General features: G+C 37.5%; 1 protein-coding gene across 1 annotated transcript in view; it reads right to left on the reverse strand.

Moving 5' to 3' along the window:
- PTPRT (protein tyrosine phosphatase receptor type T) overlaps nt 1–22,001 on the reverse strand; it is a 680,289-nt gene that overhangs the window by 459,591 nt on the left and 198,697 nt on the right. Inside the window, exon 2 of the mRNA XM_070939969.1 lies at nt 2,481–2,606. Coding sequence (XP_070796070.1) covers nt 2,481–2,606 — 126 coding nt within the window. The remainder of the gene's footprint in view (nt 1–2,480; nt 2,607–22,001) is intronic.

Below are 22,001 nucleotides of genomic sequence, written 5' to 3' on the forward strand. Positions count from 1 at the left end.
AGTCAATATGCATTATCTGTTTGCACTATAGTTGTTCCCTGCTTGCATTTTATGCAAACATATGCAGTATAGTATAGTTTATTGAATAGCCCGAAGGCCTTTTCAAACAAAACAGAAAAGAAAAAGGGAAAAAGATAAAACAGTTACAAAAATAGCAATCTAAAAATATATGATAGATGACATTAAAATTTTACAATATCAAATTTCAATAGCTAAGTTGCCAAGACTAGATAACCCAAATAGGATAGCTCCTCTCTAACTGAGCTCATCTTCCTTACAATTGATAATTTTTTTTTTGATATAACTGGCTCGTATTGCCGTCATTCTTTTAAGGTATCGAGTGATCGCTCTTACCAGGGGAAGAGAGTCAGCCCTCAACAGAAATGCTAATTTTTGGCTTATATTCCAGTGAGGAAATTTATTTATAATTGGGGATAGATATTCAAACATATGCAAAATGGTTGGATATACAAATGTATGTATGTTGGAATTTATTTTCTTGATACCAAGAACGATCATTATCATACAATTTGATTGTCATGAAAACTATCTTTGATTCTCACATACTTGAAAATATTTTCCATTATGTTACATTCTGGAAAAGGTTCATCTGATTTGGTTAGTACTGAGGAGATCTCTTAATTTGCCAACTCACAAAGATCTATTGCTATTGAGTGTGGGGCATGGCAAAGAGATAATTTTATGTAAATGAAAAGTCACTTACTCTTCTGATTATAAGAGATGCAATGAGGATATAGGCCTATTATCTATCTTGGAAAAATCATTGTTCTAATAATGAGAAAATAAAGCAATTTGTTTCTACATTTAATAAAGATTGAGTACAACTTATATAGTATTGATAGTTACTATATGGATGTTTTTCTTCTCTTAATTAATTTTTTTTCTTTAGTTTTCTTTAAATTTTCTTTAGTGTGTTTTATTCACCATAAGTTTTTTTGCTTGACTATATAGCTTTTTTTTTTTCCCCTGGTGGTGCTATAGTTAGCCTTTCATTATTAAAAAATAAATAATACTGTTGATGTTTCTAAAGTAACTTTCTTGTTTTCTAAGGTTATTAGTTCCCTAAGAATAAAATTTGCTTTGTGAATTTATAAATAACAATACTGTTTTCTAGAAACTATGCAGATAATTACATTCATCATTAATCTTGTTTTAGTCTGTCAGGTTTGCATAATGCAGTTGCAATCATAACCAATACAATTCAGTTATTATAAGTGAAATATTTGAACTGAACTTTATAATATCCTAAATGATTAAAGTCAAATAATAAAATGTTTTTATTCAATACATACTGTACAATATAAAAGCAGCTTATATCTACCATTTAAGCAATTAAACAAAGAAAACAAACAAATAGGACTCTTTGTGTTGGGATTGCAGTGCTAATTGAGGTTCCCTGTGGGGAACTCAGAGACTGTTAAGGCTTGTGAATCACCTACAGATGTGTGACCTGGATCTTTGTCAGTGAATGCCGTGAATTCCTGCCTTTCTAAATAAAAAGGGGTTTCTTCTCATGAATAGGTTGTTGAGTAGGGCTCATGAAATCTGGGTTAGGACAATGTCATGAGGATGCATTCAGTTAAAACCTGAAATGTAAGCAGCATGGATCAGGGAAAGTTTTAAATTATTAAATGAAAAGAAAGCATATCAAGCGGGATGTTTTTGGAAAAAGTAGATTGGTTACTTTAATTCTGATAATTACTTCATATATTTGGGCATGAGGCTACATGATGGAATGGAACATCAACAATACCCCCCAAAAACTTTGCTAAATATGTTTTCAGCCATAGTGCAATAAATGACAAGATCATATTGTTAAGAATTGGTAGATATTCTTCTACTCAAAGGTAATAATGGATGATAGCTAATGGAAGCAATTAAAGTAAAATAAGTTTGCAGGCTACACTGAAATTATTTATTTACAACTATAATAATATGACAATATTTGAAATAATGTTATTCCAGAATCAACTCCACTAGAAAGTGAAGTTTGATGGGCAATGAGCAGGCATTAGAAAATGGATTCAGCAGAAAGATAAGGTCAAAGAAATTATAGGACAATTTCTGGAAGAGCTCTGGCTTACTGGTAATGAAAAGTCAAGATGATAAACACTAAAATTAAATTAACTCTAGATATTATAAATCTAATAAATCATATAAAGAATGAATAAATCCAAAGAAATATTAAAACAATTAAATCCTGGTTAAAGCAAACAAAAAAAGGGGGGGAGGGGGGACTATTCAATTTGACTTCACAAAAGCTAATTTTCAAGAGAAAAAAAATCCTGAACAGAGAATAATAACATACCTCTCAAAAGAAAAAGGTCAATTCTTGGGTACATTATCATTAAATTCTCATCAAGCTTATCTCATTAACTTATCAAGCTTATCTCATTTTATGACATTAGGATTTCAAAAATATTTAAAAGCTTTTTTCCTCCACTATGCTCTGTACTTACCAGTTGGGACAGCTGGATCCATTGTTGGTTTCTCCCAGGTATTAATCTGCTCCCAAGTAAATCCATTGGTCCCTAGTGCCACACTATAACCACAGTTACTGTAATGTTCATCAAATGAACAACCACCTAAGGAGAAAAGAAATGAATAAACACTTCTGTCATAATTACTTCTATATCATCATGCTACTCCATTTAAATCACTGCTTGTTATAAAAACCCTGCAAGGTAAAAAAAAAAAAAAAATGAATTCCTACTGCATTAAATTCATGCAGTTGCCTTAAGAGAATGTCACAAAGATTTCTTAGATTTTTAATGTATATTTGGAACATACGGAATTGCCTTTTTTAAAAATTTAATATTTTTGTTCCTTAGATTACTTTTTAAGCCACCGTGTTAAATCTTTACAGTCCAGAGAGTGGTGTCATATGCCAAGCATTAACTTGAAGATTTGTGTTCATGTCTCAATTAACTGTCCTCCAGGCATTGTGCAGTAAAACCTAATGTTCATAAAAGACCCTGCATAGTGGAAGAAGACAGCTTCATCTTTGGATAAGCAGCACATTAAAGTTTGACATTTATTTATTTATTTAATTAATTAATTTGTATACCACCCTTCTCTCAGAAGGGACTCAGGGCGGTGAACAGCCAAAATTAAAAATACATACAATACAAAAGTTAATATAATTAAAAAGAATTAAATCACTGGCTTCCCAATTCTTCCACCACTTTCATTTTAGTTAGTAAATGTAAAGCATATTAACAATTATGAATGTTCTGGATGTATCTTTCTGTGGTTAATTCTCATTCCTTTGCTGGCTTCTGATTGGCATCTAGTTGGCTGTTAGTAGATGTAAGACCAGATAGGATTTTTGATTCAATCCTATTTTGCACAGTGACCTAACAAATTTATGGAGTAAACCTGTAAGAAGATTATGCAGTTCCTCCATAATCAATTATCATGACAGTGGGAGGTGAGCCATTGTTGTCTACAGTAGCAGCTGAAGGATTCTGATAGCACCTTTTCAGACTAATAATTTTTTATTAGAAGACATAGTCAGAGTTGTTGGGAGTCAGGCAGCCTATAACTTTAGTAGATAAATAAATAAGCAAGTTTGTATCATAAGCTACAGGCCACTTCCTCAGATGCATGGAATATCAACTAATGAGGGATATAAATTGGGCTGAGAAAAGGGGAAGGGGAGGAAGACAGGTTGATTATGTAGATGCAGATTGGGTACAAAACAGATTAGTTTATCAATAATTATGTGTAAGAAACCTTTTTTTTTCTATTTTGAGACAGCCTGAAACTTCGAGATATATGTTCAGTTCAGTAAATTCTCACTCACTGGTATGGTTAAAGTCTCATTTTTCAAAAATGAATACTTTGAGATCCACAATTCTTTGCAAGACAAAGTTTGCACAAAATAATTAATGGACACAGGTTTGTCATCAGAACTCAAAATCAGGATAAAGTAATATCGAAGCATTTCAACCTCCCAGAACACTCTATTGCAGTTCTCCCTGAACACTGTAAAAAAAAAATGCACTACATTGCCAGAAGGTATAAGTATTCCTTTCTTAATAAATAGGGGAAAGGCTTGGATACAACCAATTACTTCTGCAAGCTACCTTAGGGAAATCACTGGATCCTTTGCCTTTGTTGTATAAGAAAAAAAATCATAACAGAATGCATCCAAGCCACCATCCCAATTCCTTCACCCCCCACCCAAAGAAATGGGTTTAATCATCTGACATGGTAATTATAATATAATTTGCTTCCTCTTCCCAAAAGACACTAGATATGAAACTCTTTTCACTCTGTCTATTTCAGAAAATTCATAGGGCAAATTATTGCTGAAAGAAACCACTGATTTTGTTCTGCTATGCTCAATGCCAAGAAATAAGACTAAATAAAGATGTGATTTGACCTCTTACTCCTTGCTGAGAGCCACATGTATGATCATATACAATGTAAGTAGCCTAGAGTGGCAGTCCATTGTTATTGGACAACAAAAGTGTGTCAACAGAAGGACCCTTCAAGGTCTCTCTGTTCAGAATTCACCATCTGCTTTATTTTCTGTAAGAAAATAAAACCATACCCTCATACCTATGATGTATTCTCACTGTGAATCCTTGATGCGCAATCCATTTCTTTCTCTATCAGGTGGACTAAAACTATTTCTGGCTGACATTTCCAGGAATTAAAAAGAAAAAGAAAAAAAAGCCCAATTGCTCATGGCTACTTTCCTCAAGCATTTTTTGTGCCTTTTGAGAGAACATAATTATGTACTTTTTCACACGTCTAGTTAAATTTTGAACACATGAATTAATCAGAAACTCTGCACCAGAAACAGAGGAAGGAACACTCTCAGAAAAGAGATAGGACTGGCAATTAAGTTCTAGCTTTGTTTATCTTGCATGTGCTAGGTTGAAATATTTTTAACAATGAAAACATTTTAATAAATAAAATAAATGTGCAATTTAAATTTATGTATTTATTTATTTCTTAAAATTATATAGCTCCCAGCTCATATACAATGACTCATACAACATTAAAAATACAGTTAAAAGTGCACAATTTAACTTTACACACACACACACACACACACACACACACACACACACACCATGGTGGCAACAATAGAATTAATCACTTGATCACTTGGAATCACTTGATTCCAGATGGGGTCCCCAAGTCCACTGACAAAACTATGCCTTCAAGGCTTTGCAGAAAAGCAACAAGGTAGGGGCCAATCTTACCTCTGGGGGAATGACATTCCAAAGGAAGGGGCCAGAAGAGAAGGCTCTTTTCCTAGGTCCCACCAAATATACTTACTAGCGACCCACAACATGCCCTACCTTCCTGCTCTGGTGGGCTGGATAAATGTAATTGGGGAGAGGCACTTTGTCAAATAACTCGAGCCCTGTAGGCTCTAAAGTTGATAACCAGGACTTTGTATTGCACTTGGAGCCAAATCAGCAACCAGTACAGCTCCCACAAAAAAAGTGATACATGTGCAAAACCATGCGAGCCACTGCATTTGGAACAAACAGAAGCTTCCAGATCAGTGGGGGGTTGCCCCCGTTCGGACCGGTTCATAAGAACTGGTAGTAAAACTGGCAGGAGGATCCGCCCGCTGACCCGACATCATCATAGGTAATCTGCACTTGCACAAAAGTTTCTGCACATGCGTGAGTGAAGCAAGCGGGCACGGGCGCAATGCGAACCAGTAGTAAAGGTAAGTAGAACCCACCCCTGTTCCATATGCTCTTTAAAGGCTGCCCAATATAGAGCGCATTACAATAATCCAAATGGAGGGGACCAAGATGTGTTAAGGACATATCCAAATAGAGAGTGTTCGTTGTTTAGACCAATGTCTAATTTTTTGCTATTTTTCTGACAACTGCACATCTCATTAAACTAAACTATATTTCTGAAACTGTCATCAAGTAATATAAACACTCCCAAATCTACAGATCACAGTAACATAACGTATAAATGATATTGGATGCAAATCCCTATTTGATAAGAATATTCTTGTTTCTAGCAGTCAACTTCTGGACAAAGCATTCAAACAAATGCTTAACTATTAAAGGTCAAGATTTCCCCGTTCAGTTGTGTGTGACTCTAAGATGTGGTGCTCATCTCCGTTTCTTGGCCAACTGAGCCAGTCTTGTCCAAAGATATTTTCCCATGTGGCCAACATGGCTATACACCAAAGGCACATGGAATGCTGGTACCTTCCACTGAAGTGGTACTTATTAATCTACTCAAATTTGCATGCTTTCAAACTGCTAGGTGGGCAGGAGCTGGGTCAAGGAAAGAGAGCTAACCCTGTTGCGGTATCCTTCGATCTTGAACCCAGGCTGTCAGCTTTCCAGCTGACAAGCTCAATGTCTTTAGCTGCTGAGCCATCATGCCCTGCCTAACTATTAATAGGAAATAAATGCATAATGCAATTGAGTGAAATTTTACCAAATCAGTAGCAGTCACGGCAGAGCAATCAACAAAGCTGATGTATATAAAAAGAAGATGCCATTAGAAGATTGAAATTAGTAGATTGTTATCACAATGGTCAAGATAGTCAGATCCCAAGATGAAAATGATCGCTAAACAATGGCTCCAACTTTCATTCTGGAAGTTATCGTATCAGCACATATTCTCTGTAAATACCCAGAGCCATTGCTCAATTGCTTGAAATCTACTATGATAGTAATAATATTATTTCTTCTTTGTATTCCAAATACTCACTGCAACCAATGTTTCTTGCTAAATTCCCAGGAGTAGATTGTTTTAACAATGTAATTAAATGTATCTATATCAGGTCAGAATTTAATTGCTTGTCAATATCATAATGTGAGCCAAGAAAATAAAAAAGAATACAATGGCATAATCTTTTCATGAAGCAGATAACTACTCAGGATATGAAGAACAGTTTAATAACAGAACACTTTTTAACATTAGCTAATGAGGAATATTTCTGCCAACCTAGCAGTTCGAAAGCACATAAAAAATGCAAGTAGAAAAATAGGGACCATCTTTGGCGGGAAGGTAATAGCGTTCCATGTGCCTTTGGCATTCAGTCATGCTGGCTACATGACCATGGAGACGTCTTCGGACAGTGCTGGCTCTTCGGCTTTGAAACGGAGATGGGCACCACCCCCTAGAGTCAGGAATGACGAGCACATATGGGCGAGGGGAACCTTTACCTTTACCTAATGAGGAATAACATTGGTACAGTATCTCAATTATAGGCAATCTAAGTATTAACTGAATTTAAAAACATTAAATAAAGATCTATTCTATAGCATAGGGCAGTGATGGCTAACCTTTTTGCCATCGCGTGCCAGGAGAGGGAGAGGCGGGGGAGGGTCGCACGCGCACGTGCCCATGTGCATGTGTGTGCAACCCCCTCCCCCTCCCCCCAGCTCCTGGCACATGATGGCCTGGTAGGCCCATTTTTCTTTCTTACCTGGCTCCAGATCCTCTCTGTGTATCTGGGAAGGGTGAAAACAGCCTTTCCCACTCCCTTGGAGGCCCTACGGAGGCTGAAAGGGCCCATTTCCCAACTCTCGGTGGGACAGGAAATGACATTTTTTGCTGTCCCCAGCCTCCAGAACCTCTCTAGGAGTCTCTAAGAGCCTCTCTAGGAGTCTCTGGAGGCTGGGGACAGGAAAAAAGTCACTTCCTGTCCCACCAGGAGTCGGGAAATGGGCCCTTTCAGCCTCCGTAGGGCCTCCAAGGGAGTGGGAAAGGCTGTTTTCGCCCTTCCCAGATACACAGAGAGGATCTGGATCCAGGTAAGAAAGAAAAACGGGCCTTCCCCACTGACCCCCCAGGCCCTCCAGAGGCAGGAAACAGCCTGTTTCCCTACTTCTGGTGGCCCAGAAGGCCCGAAAATCAGCTGGCCGGTGCGTGCATGCACCCCAGAGCTGAGCTGGCGTGCCCACTAATATGGCTCTGTGTGCCACCTGTGGCACGCATGCCATAGGTTCGCCATCACGGGCATAGGGTATGCAAGTGTATAGGAAAATTTTCCTTACCCTATAGAAGCTAAGAACATTATAGAAAAATGGTCACTTTTAGAAAAGACCTTTTCCTTTTAGTCAAAATCTGAACATTCTTTGTTCAGAAAATTATTACCAATTTTTGTATTGTTTTTCTGGCAATCACAGACAATCCCATTCACTATACCACTAAGAGGTCTGGCATGTTGTTGTTGTTGTTTTTCCTATGGGGGTATATGCCTTAAATGAAATATGAAATATAAACAGAAAGTTATTTGAAGGGAAGGAGAAGAGAGCAAATGGTTTTATGAGTTTTCCCCTTAGAAAAGAAGAATTTGTTGTTTGGTAATACCAAGATATATATGTAGTTTACTAAACATAAGTAAAGGCTTGTACAAGAAATATTCACATGTCTACCATCCCATACTAGCCAGATAGATTTCATTAAGATTCATCTTCCATCTTTCCTCCAGATCCATATAGTAGCAAATATAACACTATTACATATACAGTACTTTTTCCTCCAATTTTATCCCTATGTCATCTCTGTGAAATGGGCTTAGCTGAAAGATAATAACTCATCTATACTCAGTGAATCCCATGCTCAATGTTTCTGGTCTTCACTAAATATTTTAATCACTGCACAATACTGAGTTTGGGCAGGACCCAACTTTTGTCAATGTGTAGCAGATGAAAACATTTTTAGAAAACAACCATGCAGTGTGCAATTTAAACTCCTAAACCTTTCAGCAGGGATGCTTCTAGGTTCAACTATTCCTATATGTATGTTCACCTGATATTTACTAATAGTTACTTAGTATGGAAGCCGGTTCCATATTTTAGTTGAACAAAAACAATATATGCATACATGTCCATCACATTTTTTACTCTCAGGACAAATAATATATATAAGGGGCAAAAGACAGTAAGAAATAGTAAGACAAAATTACCATTTTGAAGAAATTAAAAGCATGAGCTAGACAAGATAATATAATTAATTGTAGTTCTTACCAATATCATTTATCATACCTCTCCATATCTTTTCATAACTACAACATACTTCTTTTAAACTGTCAGTTGCTATTATATTGAATCCACATTCTTAATCTAACTCTTCTGGTTTACCACATACACTTCTGAAATAATCCATAGCCACTGTTTTCAACTTTTGTTTCTCCTGACATATACAATTCTCACCTCCCAATAGCATTAAACTTTCTCTATGTATTTGACTACATCGTGCATATTATTTGAGGTCTCTGCCATCATCTGCAGCACCATCTGCATTCAAGTAAATAATACAGGTAGTCCTCAAATTATGACCACAATTGAGCCCAAAATTTCAGTTGCTAAATGAGACAGTTCTTAAGTGAATTTTTCCCACCTTCATGACCTTTCTTGCCACAGTTAAGTGAATTGCTGCAGTTGTTAAGTTAGTAACACATTGTTAGTGAATCTAGCTTGACTTTGCTTGTCAGGAGATCACAAAATGTGACCCCATGATCACGAGATACTGCAACCATCATGAATATGAATCAGCTGCCAAGCATCCAAATTTTGATCAGGTGACCATGGGGATGCTGCAACAGTTGTAAGTGTGAAAACGATCTTATGTCATTTTTTTCAGTAATGTTGTAACTTCAAATAGTCACTAAATGAACTGTTGCAAGTCAAGGACTACTTGTATATTCATGTTTAAAACAACATACCTCTATCACCACCAAAATTATTCCTTACACATTTATCCATAAATGCATTAAGCAACCAAAGAGATATTGTATATCCTTGTCCACATTACTCCCTTCCAAATATTGAGCTATTTGTTACACATTCTATTTACTCTTATTCATGCTTTAATTTCATTATATATTTTAATCACATCAACCAATCTTCAACTCAGTACTCATGCAAAACATTACATCATTCATTTCATTATACACTCTCTTTAAATCAACAGATGTTTAATAAACTTTATTTCTCATCTTTGTACATTCTCAAAAAAGATGAACAGAAAAAAAAAATCATCTGCACACTCCATCCTAATATAAAAACACACCCCATTTCCTATAATTGCATTCATTGTCACCTCTTTTACACTTTTGATCAAATTATAGCAAGACACCATTCCAGACACCATTCCAGACACGTTTAACAGATTTTAAATTTCTATTCGCTCTTTGTAAGAAACTTTGGAGAGGAAGCATTGTTGGATTGCAGTTTAAGTGAGAAGAGGCAACACAGTTCAGATGCGATAGCTGTGGAAAGGGACTGCTTCAAGAAGACTCCATATTAATTAACCTACTATAAATGAGACTTGAAATGTATAGTTTTCAAGATTGTTTTAACCAGTGTAATTACATTGAAATCTGTATAGTTCATGTTTCTTTGGTTAGAATAGAATAGAATAGAATAGAATAGAATAGAATAGAATAGAATAGAATAGAATAGAATAGAATAGAATAGAATAGAATTCTTTATTGGCCAAATGTGATTGGACACACAAGGAATTTGTCTTGATGCATACACCAAGTACATAAAAGAAAAGATACATTCATCAAGAATCATAAGGTACAACACTTAATGATAGTCATAGGGAAACAGTCAATATAAATCTTAAGGATAGCAGCAACAAGGTTACAGTCATACAATCATAAGTGGGAGGAGATGGGTGATAGGAACGATGAAAAGATTAATGTAGGCAAAGTAGGCAAGTGGCCTACTCTGTTTTCCTCCCTTTACATAGGTGTTCTTCCAAATGTCCAACAGAGATGCAGTCTTTATAGAAATAGTCCTTGGATTACGATGGTAATTGAGACCAGAATGTCTGCTCTTAAGCATTATGGTCATAAAGTACAACAGCAACAGCAATCCCGGCAGCTCCCATTGCCAACATTGGTCATTAGGCAAGAATTCTCCCTGATCCAAGCCATTCCCAGCTTAGTCTCTCCCAGCCCCAAACCTCACTAAGGTAAGGGACTGCCTCCTCTGCCTCCTCTTCAACTCCTCCCACCTGCCTATCTCCCCGTCTCTGTCATTTTGAACAGACTGCAGAACAGCACTCCTTGGCAGCACTATTAATGCGGAAGTCCCTGGACCTTAAGCAGCCTGTGACAGTCACCTCCCACTCCTGAGCCTCTACTTCAGCCCCAGTGCTACTGCCCTAGTTCTCTGTTACATTTTATTCTGTGCTGTTGTAAATCACCAACCCAGGTCTAGCCAGTATGGCCAAGTGATGAGACAGGCTGGGAAAATATTTCAGCAGCATTGGTTTGGGACGGGGTATAGCTTTCATAGAACATAGAATCATAGTGTATCACCTCACCTGCGGGAGCTGCATTGGCTGCCAATTTGCTTCTGGATGCAATTCAAGGTGCTGGTTGTCACCTTTAAAGCCCTTCATGGCTTGGGACCAGGTTATCTGAGGGACCATCTCTTGCTGGTCACATCTACCCGACCCATTAGAGCGGGGAGGCAGGGAATGCTATGGGTCCCATCACTGAGGGAGATATACCTGGTGGTACCCAGAAGAAGGGCCTTCTCTGTGGTGGCTCCCTCTCTCTGGAACATCATTCCCCTGGAGATTAGAATGGCCCCCACTCTAATTCTCTTCTGGAAGGCACTGAAGACCTGGTTCTGCCAGCGGGCCTGGGGAACCCAGAGTGGGTGGAGCCCATTAAATGGCTTATGTGGTCAGCTGTTGCAGGAGGTGGGGGATGGGGGGTGATTTTATTACATTAATTAATTTGATTTTTTATTAGTTTTACTGTTTTTTAAATGTGGTTTTTATATTCTGTAAGCCTCCTTGAGTCGCCATGAGCGAATAGGCGGCAATATTAATAATAATAATAATAATAATAATAATAATAATAATAATAATAATAATAATAAGTAGTAGTAGTAGTAGTAGTAGTAGTAGTAGTAGTAGTAGTCATGGGAACATAAAGTGGAAAAAGTTATAGAAAATGAGAAGGTGAAGATCTTATGGGACTTTTGAATACAGACGGATCGTCATTTGGAACACAACACATCAGATATCACAGTTGTCAAAAACTGAAACGTACAATTTATTGACATCGTGGTACCAGGAGATGCCAGAGTCGAAGAAAAAGATCTGGAAAAAATCATGAAGTATCGCAACCTGGCCATTGAAACTATGTGATTATGGATGAAACATGTAACAGTGATACCCTTTGTCATCAGGGCACTTGGTACCATGTCCAAGAATTTTATAAAATACATCAACAAATTGCAGCTTCCTGCAATAACACCAGCAGAACTGCAAAAAACTGCGCTAATTGGAACATTGTATATCTTAAGAAGGTACCTGGTTGATACCTAGGACGCTGGCAGAAACCCATATTAACCATTAGCACCAGTGAATGGTATTTGTGATGCATTTTTGAATGTTCAGTTGACTGAGGTTCATGTTTAATGAATAAAGTAAATAATAATAATAATAATAATAATAACAACAATAATAATTAGTAGTAGTAGTAGTAGTAGTAGTAGTAGTAGTAGTAGTAGTAGTAGTAGTGGTGGTGCTGGAAGAGACCTTGGAGTTCTTCTAATACAACCCTCTGCTCCAGGAAAGAGATACCATCTTGGTTTTCCAGTCTAATTTTGAAAATCTCCAAAATTGGAGCATTCACAACTCCTAGTGCACCATCTGTCTACTTTTCTCCTTATAATTCCTCAAAGAAGTCAACTTTGGGGAAGTGTTCTGTTAATAATAGGTCATTGTTATTACCTGTTACAACATATCCCGATACAGTTTCTTGATTTATTTTGACATCAGCTGTGCCTTTTATTTTATACCAAGAACTCCACTGCTCTAATAATTTTAACCAAGATAAGAAACAAGACATCTGGCCTCCCAAGAGGCAAGGAAAATGAACAACCTATCTCTCAGAATTAAAAGAAAAACTCAAAAGCACACAGGCCCATTGCAAGTTCACAATAGTCACTTATCATGACAAAAACTGAAATAACCCCGGTTTTACATTGCAGGCGAGTATCAATGTTACCGCTTCTTTGAAATATCTTAATTAATTTTGAGCAGACCTATTATCAGTTATTGAGGCTTGCCCCTGCATTAAACATAAACTGGTCTGGCATAAATTGAGTGTTTCCTTTGAATATATAATTGAATTTGCAGAACTGTGTGCTGGGGGTACACAGATATGATAAAAACAACCTCACACCACTACATCTAATTCAATAAGTAAAATAATGGAAGTGCACATGCCAATTAGCTTTTGATTTATTTATTTTAACAGATTCAATTATTGGATTTTTTTGGTAAAGTCATTCAATCTCAAAAACTCATAGACTAAAAGAATTCTAAACTGAAGGAGAAATTAAGTTTGGAAAGCTGGACTGATTGAAAAATGTGCGTCTACAAAACAAATGTAACAGCAATTATTACAACAAAGAGTTTCTACTGCTCCAATAGAAATAAGGCAATGGTGTTTGCATTCCTGTTTTTCATACTGTACATAACATTGGAACATTAATGGCTCACCTTGTTTGTTGGAATCTACTTCCAAATGCATTCCTGAAGCTATTCTGTTGGAAGCTAATGCTACAATACTGGAACCTTTGTGGGGCAATGTCCAGAACCTATGATGGATGGGGATGATTGTTGGAGCTTATTTTAATTGATCAGGTGGGCTTCAAAAATTATATTTTGAGGAGTGCTTGGTGCTGTTGTGACCCGCCAGTGGCCAGCAGAACTGATGACAGACTCAGACAGTGAGGAGATTGGGGAGGAACATGAGCCAATCCTGGAATCTGGGGAAGGCTCTGATGAGTGCTCTGCATCAGAGGCAGAGATGGGGCCAGGGAGATCTGAGAGTTGTGAGTTGCCTTCGGAGTCAGACATCAGTGGGGCAGAAGAACAGCTGGAACCTGTTCCCAGTGTGTGCATGCACAGAGTTGCCAGGAGAAGGGAACAACTAAGGAACAAGGATTGACTCAGGAGTAAAGCCAAAAGTGGATGGTGAATGGCCCCTCCAATAGGGAATAAAGAGGAGTGAAAGGGGAGTGGAGTTTGCAGGAGACAATTAGTTTGCTTAATTGGTTCGTGACTCTCAGAGACTTCTTACCAAGTTTTGAAGATATTGGTCTGGCAGCTCTTCAAGCCAGATAAGGTCTGCGACTGTAAATTCTCCCTTGAAAGACTTTGCTGGATGTGAATGAGAGAAATTCATAGTAACTTAATAAAAAGGGTGCTTGTCGAGACAAGCAGTCTGCTTCATGCTCTTGGGAAGTCTAGGTCAGAATACATGCTCTCTGAGCTTGGTGGTTTTATTGCAGATGTTTTATTACCCAAATGAGGTAACATCATCAGGGCTAGCACTGATGTGTTACCTAGTTTGGGTAATGAAATGTCTGTAACAAAACAACCAAGCTCAGAGAGCACCAAGGATCCCTCATTTCAATCCTGAGCTACCAATATTCTCTTTTATTGAAATCATATTTTTCCAAAGTACAGTGGAAGTTCATTTTGCTACAGTCTAATGGTCAAATGCTTACCATCACAAAACACAGCAATGTATTGCAGAATATTTGGAGAATGCCATCTAAAATGGAAGGGGTCTTTATTCATATTAGCTTGTTGCAGGAAAAAGAAACAGGTTTTATAGTATCTTAAAGATGGACAGACCTATAAATCAAGGACCAGATACATTCAGACATCACTCATATTCTTTGAGAAAAATACCTCTGCACATTCCATTTTTGCAACACAGCTTCTCTCAACTATGAATCCTTCTTCCTGAATATCCAAAGCTAATGGTGAATTAAAGTTTGACAACATAGAAACGAGTAAAAAGCATATATTAAACCAAGATTTGACAACCTGTTGCTTTAGAGACATAAGCAATTAATAAATCTTTCTCCAAGCTCCCTTCAGCTACAACTGCTAAAAACCATTGCTGTGCTTTCTCTCATTTTGAAGAAGAAATGACACATCAATTATATTATATGTTAAGCCATAAATATATATTAAGCCTTAAATTGTAAAGTGTGGTTGACCAAAATGAAATTGCCTTTCACCGAGATTATGTGACACAATTACCACATTATAAACTCCGTAACTCCTGTTTTCATATCATTGTCTCTGCTCTGCCATGTACCTGATGTAGACAATAGATCTGGAATATATATTTGGGGAAGAAGGCAACAGCTGGAAAGCAGGAGGAAACACAAGTTGGTTTAAGGATTGTCAGCCCCAGTCTGCTATTTCATGGGGATCTTTTTTCATTCTTAGTTTCAAAATGTTTCATGCAGTAGTCCTCATTTAAAAATTACTTGTTCAGAGAACAATAGAATTTACAATGCTGCTGAGTGAATGGTACAATGCTGAGTGAATGGTACAATGCGGCTGAGTGAATGGTACTTATGAAAAATCCTCATACTGATTGCAGCCACAGCATCCCTGCAATCATATGTTCACTAAATGTAAAGGTAAAGGTTCCTCACGCATATATGTGCTAGTTGTTCCTGACTCTAGGGGGCGGTGCTCATCTCCATTTCAAAGCTGAAGAGCCAGCGCTGTCCAAAGACATCTGCATGGTCATGTGGCTGGCATGACTAAACACCAAAGGCACATAGAACGCTGTTACCTTCCCACCAAAGGTGGTCCTTATTTTTCTACTTCTATTTTTTATATGCTTTCAAACTGCTAGGTTGGCAGAAGGTGGGACAAGTAATGGGAGCTCACCCTGTTAAGTGAACTGCCGACCTTTCAATCAACAAGCTCAGCAATTTAGCCACTGAGCCACCATGTCCCTTGTTCTCTAACCAAGTGCTTAATGCCTGGCTCACAATTACATCACAGCATCCTATTTTTGACTTGAGTCAAAACACTGAGGCACTTCTGGGTTGAAAGGATTAGCCAGTAACTGAGGACACCCAGTTGGGGGCTCCTTTCATGCCCCTGGCAGAAGCCGGAGTGAAGGACAACAGCTCAATCCCGCTCTGCTCTTGGGTCTCAAACGCAGGCTTGCTAACCTCCTGCCCAATGTTTCAACCACTTGAGCCACCATGCTCATTTACAGCATCTTATGATCAAGCAAAGTTACTGGGGTACTGCAGAAAACCACAAATGGCAACCACATAACCTCCTCACATAACGACGCATAATGATTCCTTAATAGCAGAAATGAAAAGTGCAGGAATTTCTGTCATTAAGTAGTAAAGTCATATCAGCCATGTCAAAACCCATCAGGCACACAAGTTTATTGAAGCCTGCCATTCTCCCAGTGGATTCATCAAATCAGTCTTGTGATTCAATCAGCTTCAAAATTTAATCAGTTTTGGATTCAACCAGTCACAAGACTAAACAACCACCCAGAACCTACATAAATGAACAAGATATTTCACCCCCAAACTCTACTAACTCTACTCTATTCTGCTCTACTACTCTACAGCGCCCTGAGTCCCCTGGGAGAAGGGCTGTATAGAAATCCAATAAACTCTAAACTCTAAACTAAATATGTTATCTAGTTTGTTAATGAAATGTCCAGGATCTAAACAGCTCAGAGAACAGACCCCTGCCAAAACCTACAACCCGAGCTATGAATATTCTCAACAATTTCTAACTTTTGTCTTTGTTAAGTGAGGCCTACTGTATGTATAGTATAGTTTCTCTTTCCACCACCAAAGTATCTCAAAGTATTCCATGTTAAGATGCCTATTACTAATAAGATTCAGAAAATAATGGAGAGAAGTTCTTCACTCACAGCATGAGCAGAATTCTGTCTTCTAGAACTGCAATGCATATTGATATAATTAAGGAAGAAGGGCTACCATTCTTGATCTCTTTTGCTGTTCATTTTCTCCATAAACAACTCAACTACTTCCTAGTTGCTACTAAGATCTAGGAGATTCGCTTTTTCCCTACCTCAATCAATATCTTATTTCTTAACACAGATTGATATGCCACATATTAATCACATTGATATAAACAGTGGTGGGATTCAGCCGGTTCGGGATGGTTCTGGTGAACCAGTAGTTAAATTGCTGGCCCCGCTCCACACTCCCCACCCAGCCCCTTTCAAGAGTCTCTACATGCCCCATTTTGGCTCCCAGATAAGTGCAGGGAGGCCTATTAGGCCCAAAACGGACAGTGAGAGGTGCCGCCCCCCACCCCCGCAGCCCTTTTTCGCTTCCTGAAGGAGGCTTCAGGGTGGTCTACTAGGCCCAAAACAGGGCATGGGGGGGCATCTCCCCTGTGGCCTGTTTTTGCTCCCGGGGGGTGCAGGAAGCTGAGTGCTGCTTGTCACACCCACCATGACCACGCCCATCCAGCCGGTTATTAGGACAGAGAACCAGTTTTTAAATTATTTGAATCCCACCACTGTATATAGATTTCCAAGAAGCAATTGCAAACTTTAGAATTATAGTTTCAAGTGCTCCAGGTTTCAAGGAGGAAAGACAATTCAAAAATTTTGTTCTGAGTTTAGATTAAAGCACAGTCATTTCAAGCAGTGTTATCCTGAGCGCTCTAATCATAAAGCAAAATTTGAACTGTGGCCAAAATGGCTGTTATGATTGACCTCAGATTGGCCATTTATATATTCTGAGACTGAAATCAAGGATATGTTGTTTGAAAGGATTATCCCTCTTTTTTTAATTGTAAAAAAATACTTAAGAGTTTGATCAAAAAGAACTCAGCAACTCAGAATTTTCCAGTTCTGACTGGAAATCAATTAGGAGTAATGAAATATAATTAAAATTAGAAATTTAAGGAAAAGAAACAACTCAAGAATTTAATATTATGAACTTGTAACTTTTCCATTTTTTTCTGAGCATTTTGTAAAATTGTTTGTAATACAAATATACCCATCCATTCAGTGATGCTTTTCCAGATTCCATTTAAAAAGTCCAGATTGTCTGGGAATATTTTATTCTTTTGATTACCAAAAATTGTAGCCAACAATTTGCATTATTCCTCTCCAATATTTCATATTATAATTATATATATTAATGGTTAGTATTATGCCAGGCAAACATTACTAATGTAATGGATGACAGATTCTGTGTGGACTATCCAGAAACTTAATTTCACGCCACTCTATTATTTGAGGCAACTATAAGAGCATGTGATTATATTATTGCAATACTGTACCTTTACTGCCATCTGTTCTACTTCCAGACAGAATATGAATAATTAAAGTTCAGATTATGATCTATTAAGCTGTATATGATTTGGAGCGAGAAGATATGAACCATCACATTCTCCTCTGCTAATTTGCCCAGACTTTAAGATCTTGCAATTTCAATACCACCATAATGAAAGACTCGATGGAAAAAGAGATAAAACATTAATAGCAGCTCCCAGCTTTGGAACTCACTGCCAGTGGATGATGTTGATGATGATGATGATGATTTTGTTCCTCAACCAAATGAAAAGAAATATTTTTCAGACAGGTATTTCACATTTAACCTGATTTATCTTCTAAGTTAAGTATTAAATAATTTCTTACACATGTACTTAATTATGTTTCTATTATCTTTCTAATTGTTTCATTTATGTTTAATTCTAACTGCATTTCATTGTACTATAATTAGCTGCTCTGAGCATAATTTCACTGGAAAAATGGATAGATATATATTTAATAAATAATATTTTATTATATAATAAAATACACATTTTAATTGTGGAGTTCTTGGCATCCTTTTGGTTTCTTTCTTGCCGACGTTTTATTACCCAACTAGGTAACATCATCAATACAAGCAGTGGGGTTTACTCTCTGCTTTTATACAAGTGGCTTTCCCTGTCAGTATTAGTGGGAGTATTCTTGATGGTTCCTTGATTAGTCTGTTGTTTACTGAGTTAATAGTTCCTGGATTGGGGATATTGTTTACTGCTTGGTATTAATCTCTGGTTGCACGGGTGTTGCTTGCTGGTCAGGAGGTGTTGTGATTTTTTTAAAAGAAACCTTTTTATATTTTATATATTTATTGTATTTGCCTTTTCAAGCATGAACTCATTATAATAATTGTAAAGGGAAGTACCCAGTCATATGGTTGAGTACTTCTTTTTGATTTGGAGCTCAACCAGACACTGTCCAGGTGTGTTGGGCAGAAATGCACACATTGGTTAAGGAATAAAGTTACTACCGGACAATATCATGTTTTGCATATAAGTTTATTCTACTCTTGGTCTATGATGGTTTCTACCAGACATTGTGAAAGAGTAAAGACACAAAAGCAGAGGTAGCTATAGATATCAGTTTCTTTCCCTTACTCTTTCAGACAAATTCATCAAGTTTGGTTTGTCAAATTTGTGATTTCTTTTAAAATGTGTGCATTTTGGTTCCCATTTTTCCAATTTTACCTTGCATTCAGAGGTATTAGTTTTTGCAATAATAAATAATTCATTTGCTATTATTATGCATGTCTGAACATATATTTGGTGAAATCATTCATCATTATACAAGTTGCCCTTTTACAATTTATTATAGTTTTAAAATAATCCATGACTTGCATTGAAAAATATAAAAGGTGCAAATGCAGAATAATTAAACCATTGTATGTATAGCAGTTCAGTCATGTGAAATTAGATTCACAGACTAGAGTGCTAGAGGTCAGTTCTACCCACCATACAATTTACTCTTTAAGACCAATGAAATAGACCAGTGGTGAAATAAAAAAAATTCCCCTACCGGTTCTGTGGGCGTGGCTTGTTGGGGGAAGTCATGTGACTGGATGGGTGTGGCCAACTTGACATCACTCACAGCAAGGGGCTCATCACCGGCCACTCCCCTCCCAGCCACTCCTTGTCATGAATGGCAGGAAAATGGGGAGGGGAATATTCCTGCCTACCATCCTTCCCTCAGTCTGTGCTGAGATTGGGGAATGGATGACAGGCAGGAAAAACCCCTTCCCCATTTTCCTGCTTTTCATGAAAACAGCTCCATTCCAGCTGCTCCCTCTGTTCCCCTCCTGGGGACTACCTTAAAGGGATAGGCTGCAGCAGCTCCATTTTGAATGGAGGGAGAAAAGTTAGCATTCTCTCTGCTGCATTTAACATTGAATTCTGTGGAATATCGAGCGGCCAGAAGAGGTCAGCAGCGACCGGCAGGTGTGGGTGGAGCCAATGAGGGGTGATTACTACCAGTTTGGCGAACTGATGCCAATAATCCCTAGTGGTTCACCCGAACCAGTCCGAACCGATAGGATTTCACCCCTGAAATAGACCCATATCTGCAGTTTGACATAGGAGTATCAATCCTGTCAATTAGGAAAAGTCAGCATTGTGCTTTGTTTACTAGCTAAGACACATAGCAAGGAACTTAGATAGCTGGCTATCCCCTTTACCTCATGTTCTTTGATAGAATGAACACAAACATCAAAACCGCTTTCCTTACTCTGTATATAGTAACTGCATGAAAAAGGTGGTTGTTTTGACTACAAACTGCATTTTTACAAGGGAAATGATATGGATTAGGCAAAGAAAAGATCTGTACTGCATCCCTATTAGTGGGACTAATATACATACACATGCACATATTTTCACCCTTTAAGATAAGTTCTAATGACCGCTTCTTCTAATAGTTTCTAGAATCTCTGATTAATTAGCTCCAACATGCAATATACTTTAGAGCCAGCTAGCACTAATCTCTATAAATGTCAACTATATCTTTGTACATTGTTAAAGTTCAACAAAAATACTGATTGCAGGCAGTTCTTTTTTTTAATGGCATACCATTAAATGCAAAATTAAGGCCTACTTTTTTTTTTAACATATGGAAGTTATCTAGCAATAACCCCAGTGGGAGGTGACATGTGATATATTTAATGACACTGAATCTCTGTTATAACTGCAAGTTGGTATATATATTTCTTACCAAACCATTTAATGGTCTATAGAGATTTATGAATCCTTATTTGTGTTTTATCAAATGCATCCAATTAAATCTGTACTTACTAAAGACTGCATTAGTTTATCTCAACCTGATGCCCTAGAAATGCATAGACTTCACATCAAGGAATTCCCTGCCCAGCAGAGAACATATGGAAGCCACCCAACTTAGGCAAGGCTGACTTATAACCAAAAAGCACCCTTTTATTATGGTTTGAAGAATATTATGATTTCATTTCATTGAGTGGAGAAGCTCATTATGTTTTGCCAGCTGTTGTATTTTCAGAATTGTTTGTGTCATCAGAATTAATAGGAAAATGAGGGAATTTGAACATTGCACTGTCTTCCTCTGTTCATAAAACTAATAGCCTATAAATGCATTTGGATCTTAAATGGTCAATGTATATCTGATCATATGGACATCAATTATGTTGTGCTGGAAGACTGCTTACTGGGCATTGACAGTAGTAAATGCTACTAGGTATACCTAGAAAAGTAGGTCATAGGTATATAGCAGAGTAGGACCTGAAAATGCAATACATATGCTTGAAGGGTCACATTGGTCTGTGAATTTATTTTATAAATAGTGTTTGAAATTGTTTTCTAAATGATGTGTGTGTGTGTGTGTGTGTGTGTGTGTGTGTCTGTGTCTGTGTCTGTGTCTATTTTTATGTATAGATAAATCAGCCTGAATACTTGTTACAACCTGAGAAAAAATTATCCCAAGAAATGGCCTTGGGGAGCATCATACTTGCAGATCCCGGATCTGCACACCTTCCGCCGCGCTCTCAAGACCTTTTTATTCCACCAGGCGGGCCTGGCCTAATCTTTTCCCTTTTTCTTTTTTAATATGAAAATTTTAATCTGTTCTTAAATGATTGGGGTGTTTTAAATCTGTCTGGGCCAAATTGTTTAATTCGGTTTTATTCTGTTTTTTAAATTTTGTATTTATGTATTTTATCGTTTGGCTGTTCACTGCCCTGAGTCCTTTGGAAATAGGCGGTGTATAAATCAAATAAAGATAAAGAAGAAAGTTTTGGAAACTGATGCTGTTTTAATACTTTTATTAAGAGGTATTGATAGGTATTAAGATTAGCTATTCACAGCTAGCTAATGGGCCATTTCCAGCCCCAGAAGGCCTG

The sequence above is a fragment of the Pituophis catenifer genome, unplaced genomic scaffold (genome assembly GCF_029215685.1).
Source record: "Pituophis catenifer annectens isolate HBS135680 unplaced genomic scaffold, rPitCat1.0.hap2 SCAF_3, whole genome shotgun sequence".
In the NCBI taxonomy this organism is placed as follows: domain Eukaryota; kingdom Metazoa; phylum Chordata; class Lepidosauria; order Squamata; family Colubridae; genus Pituophis; species Pituophis catenifer.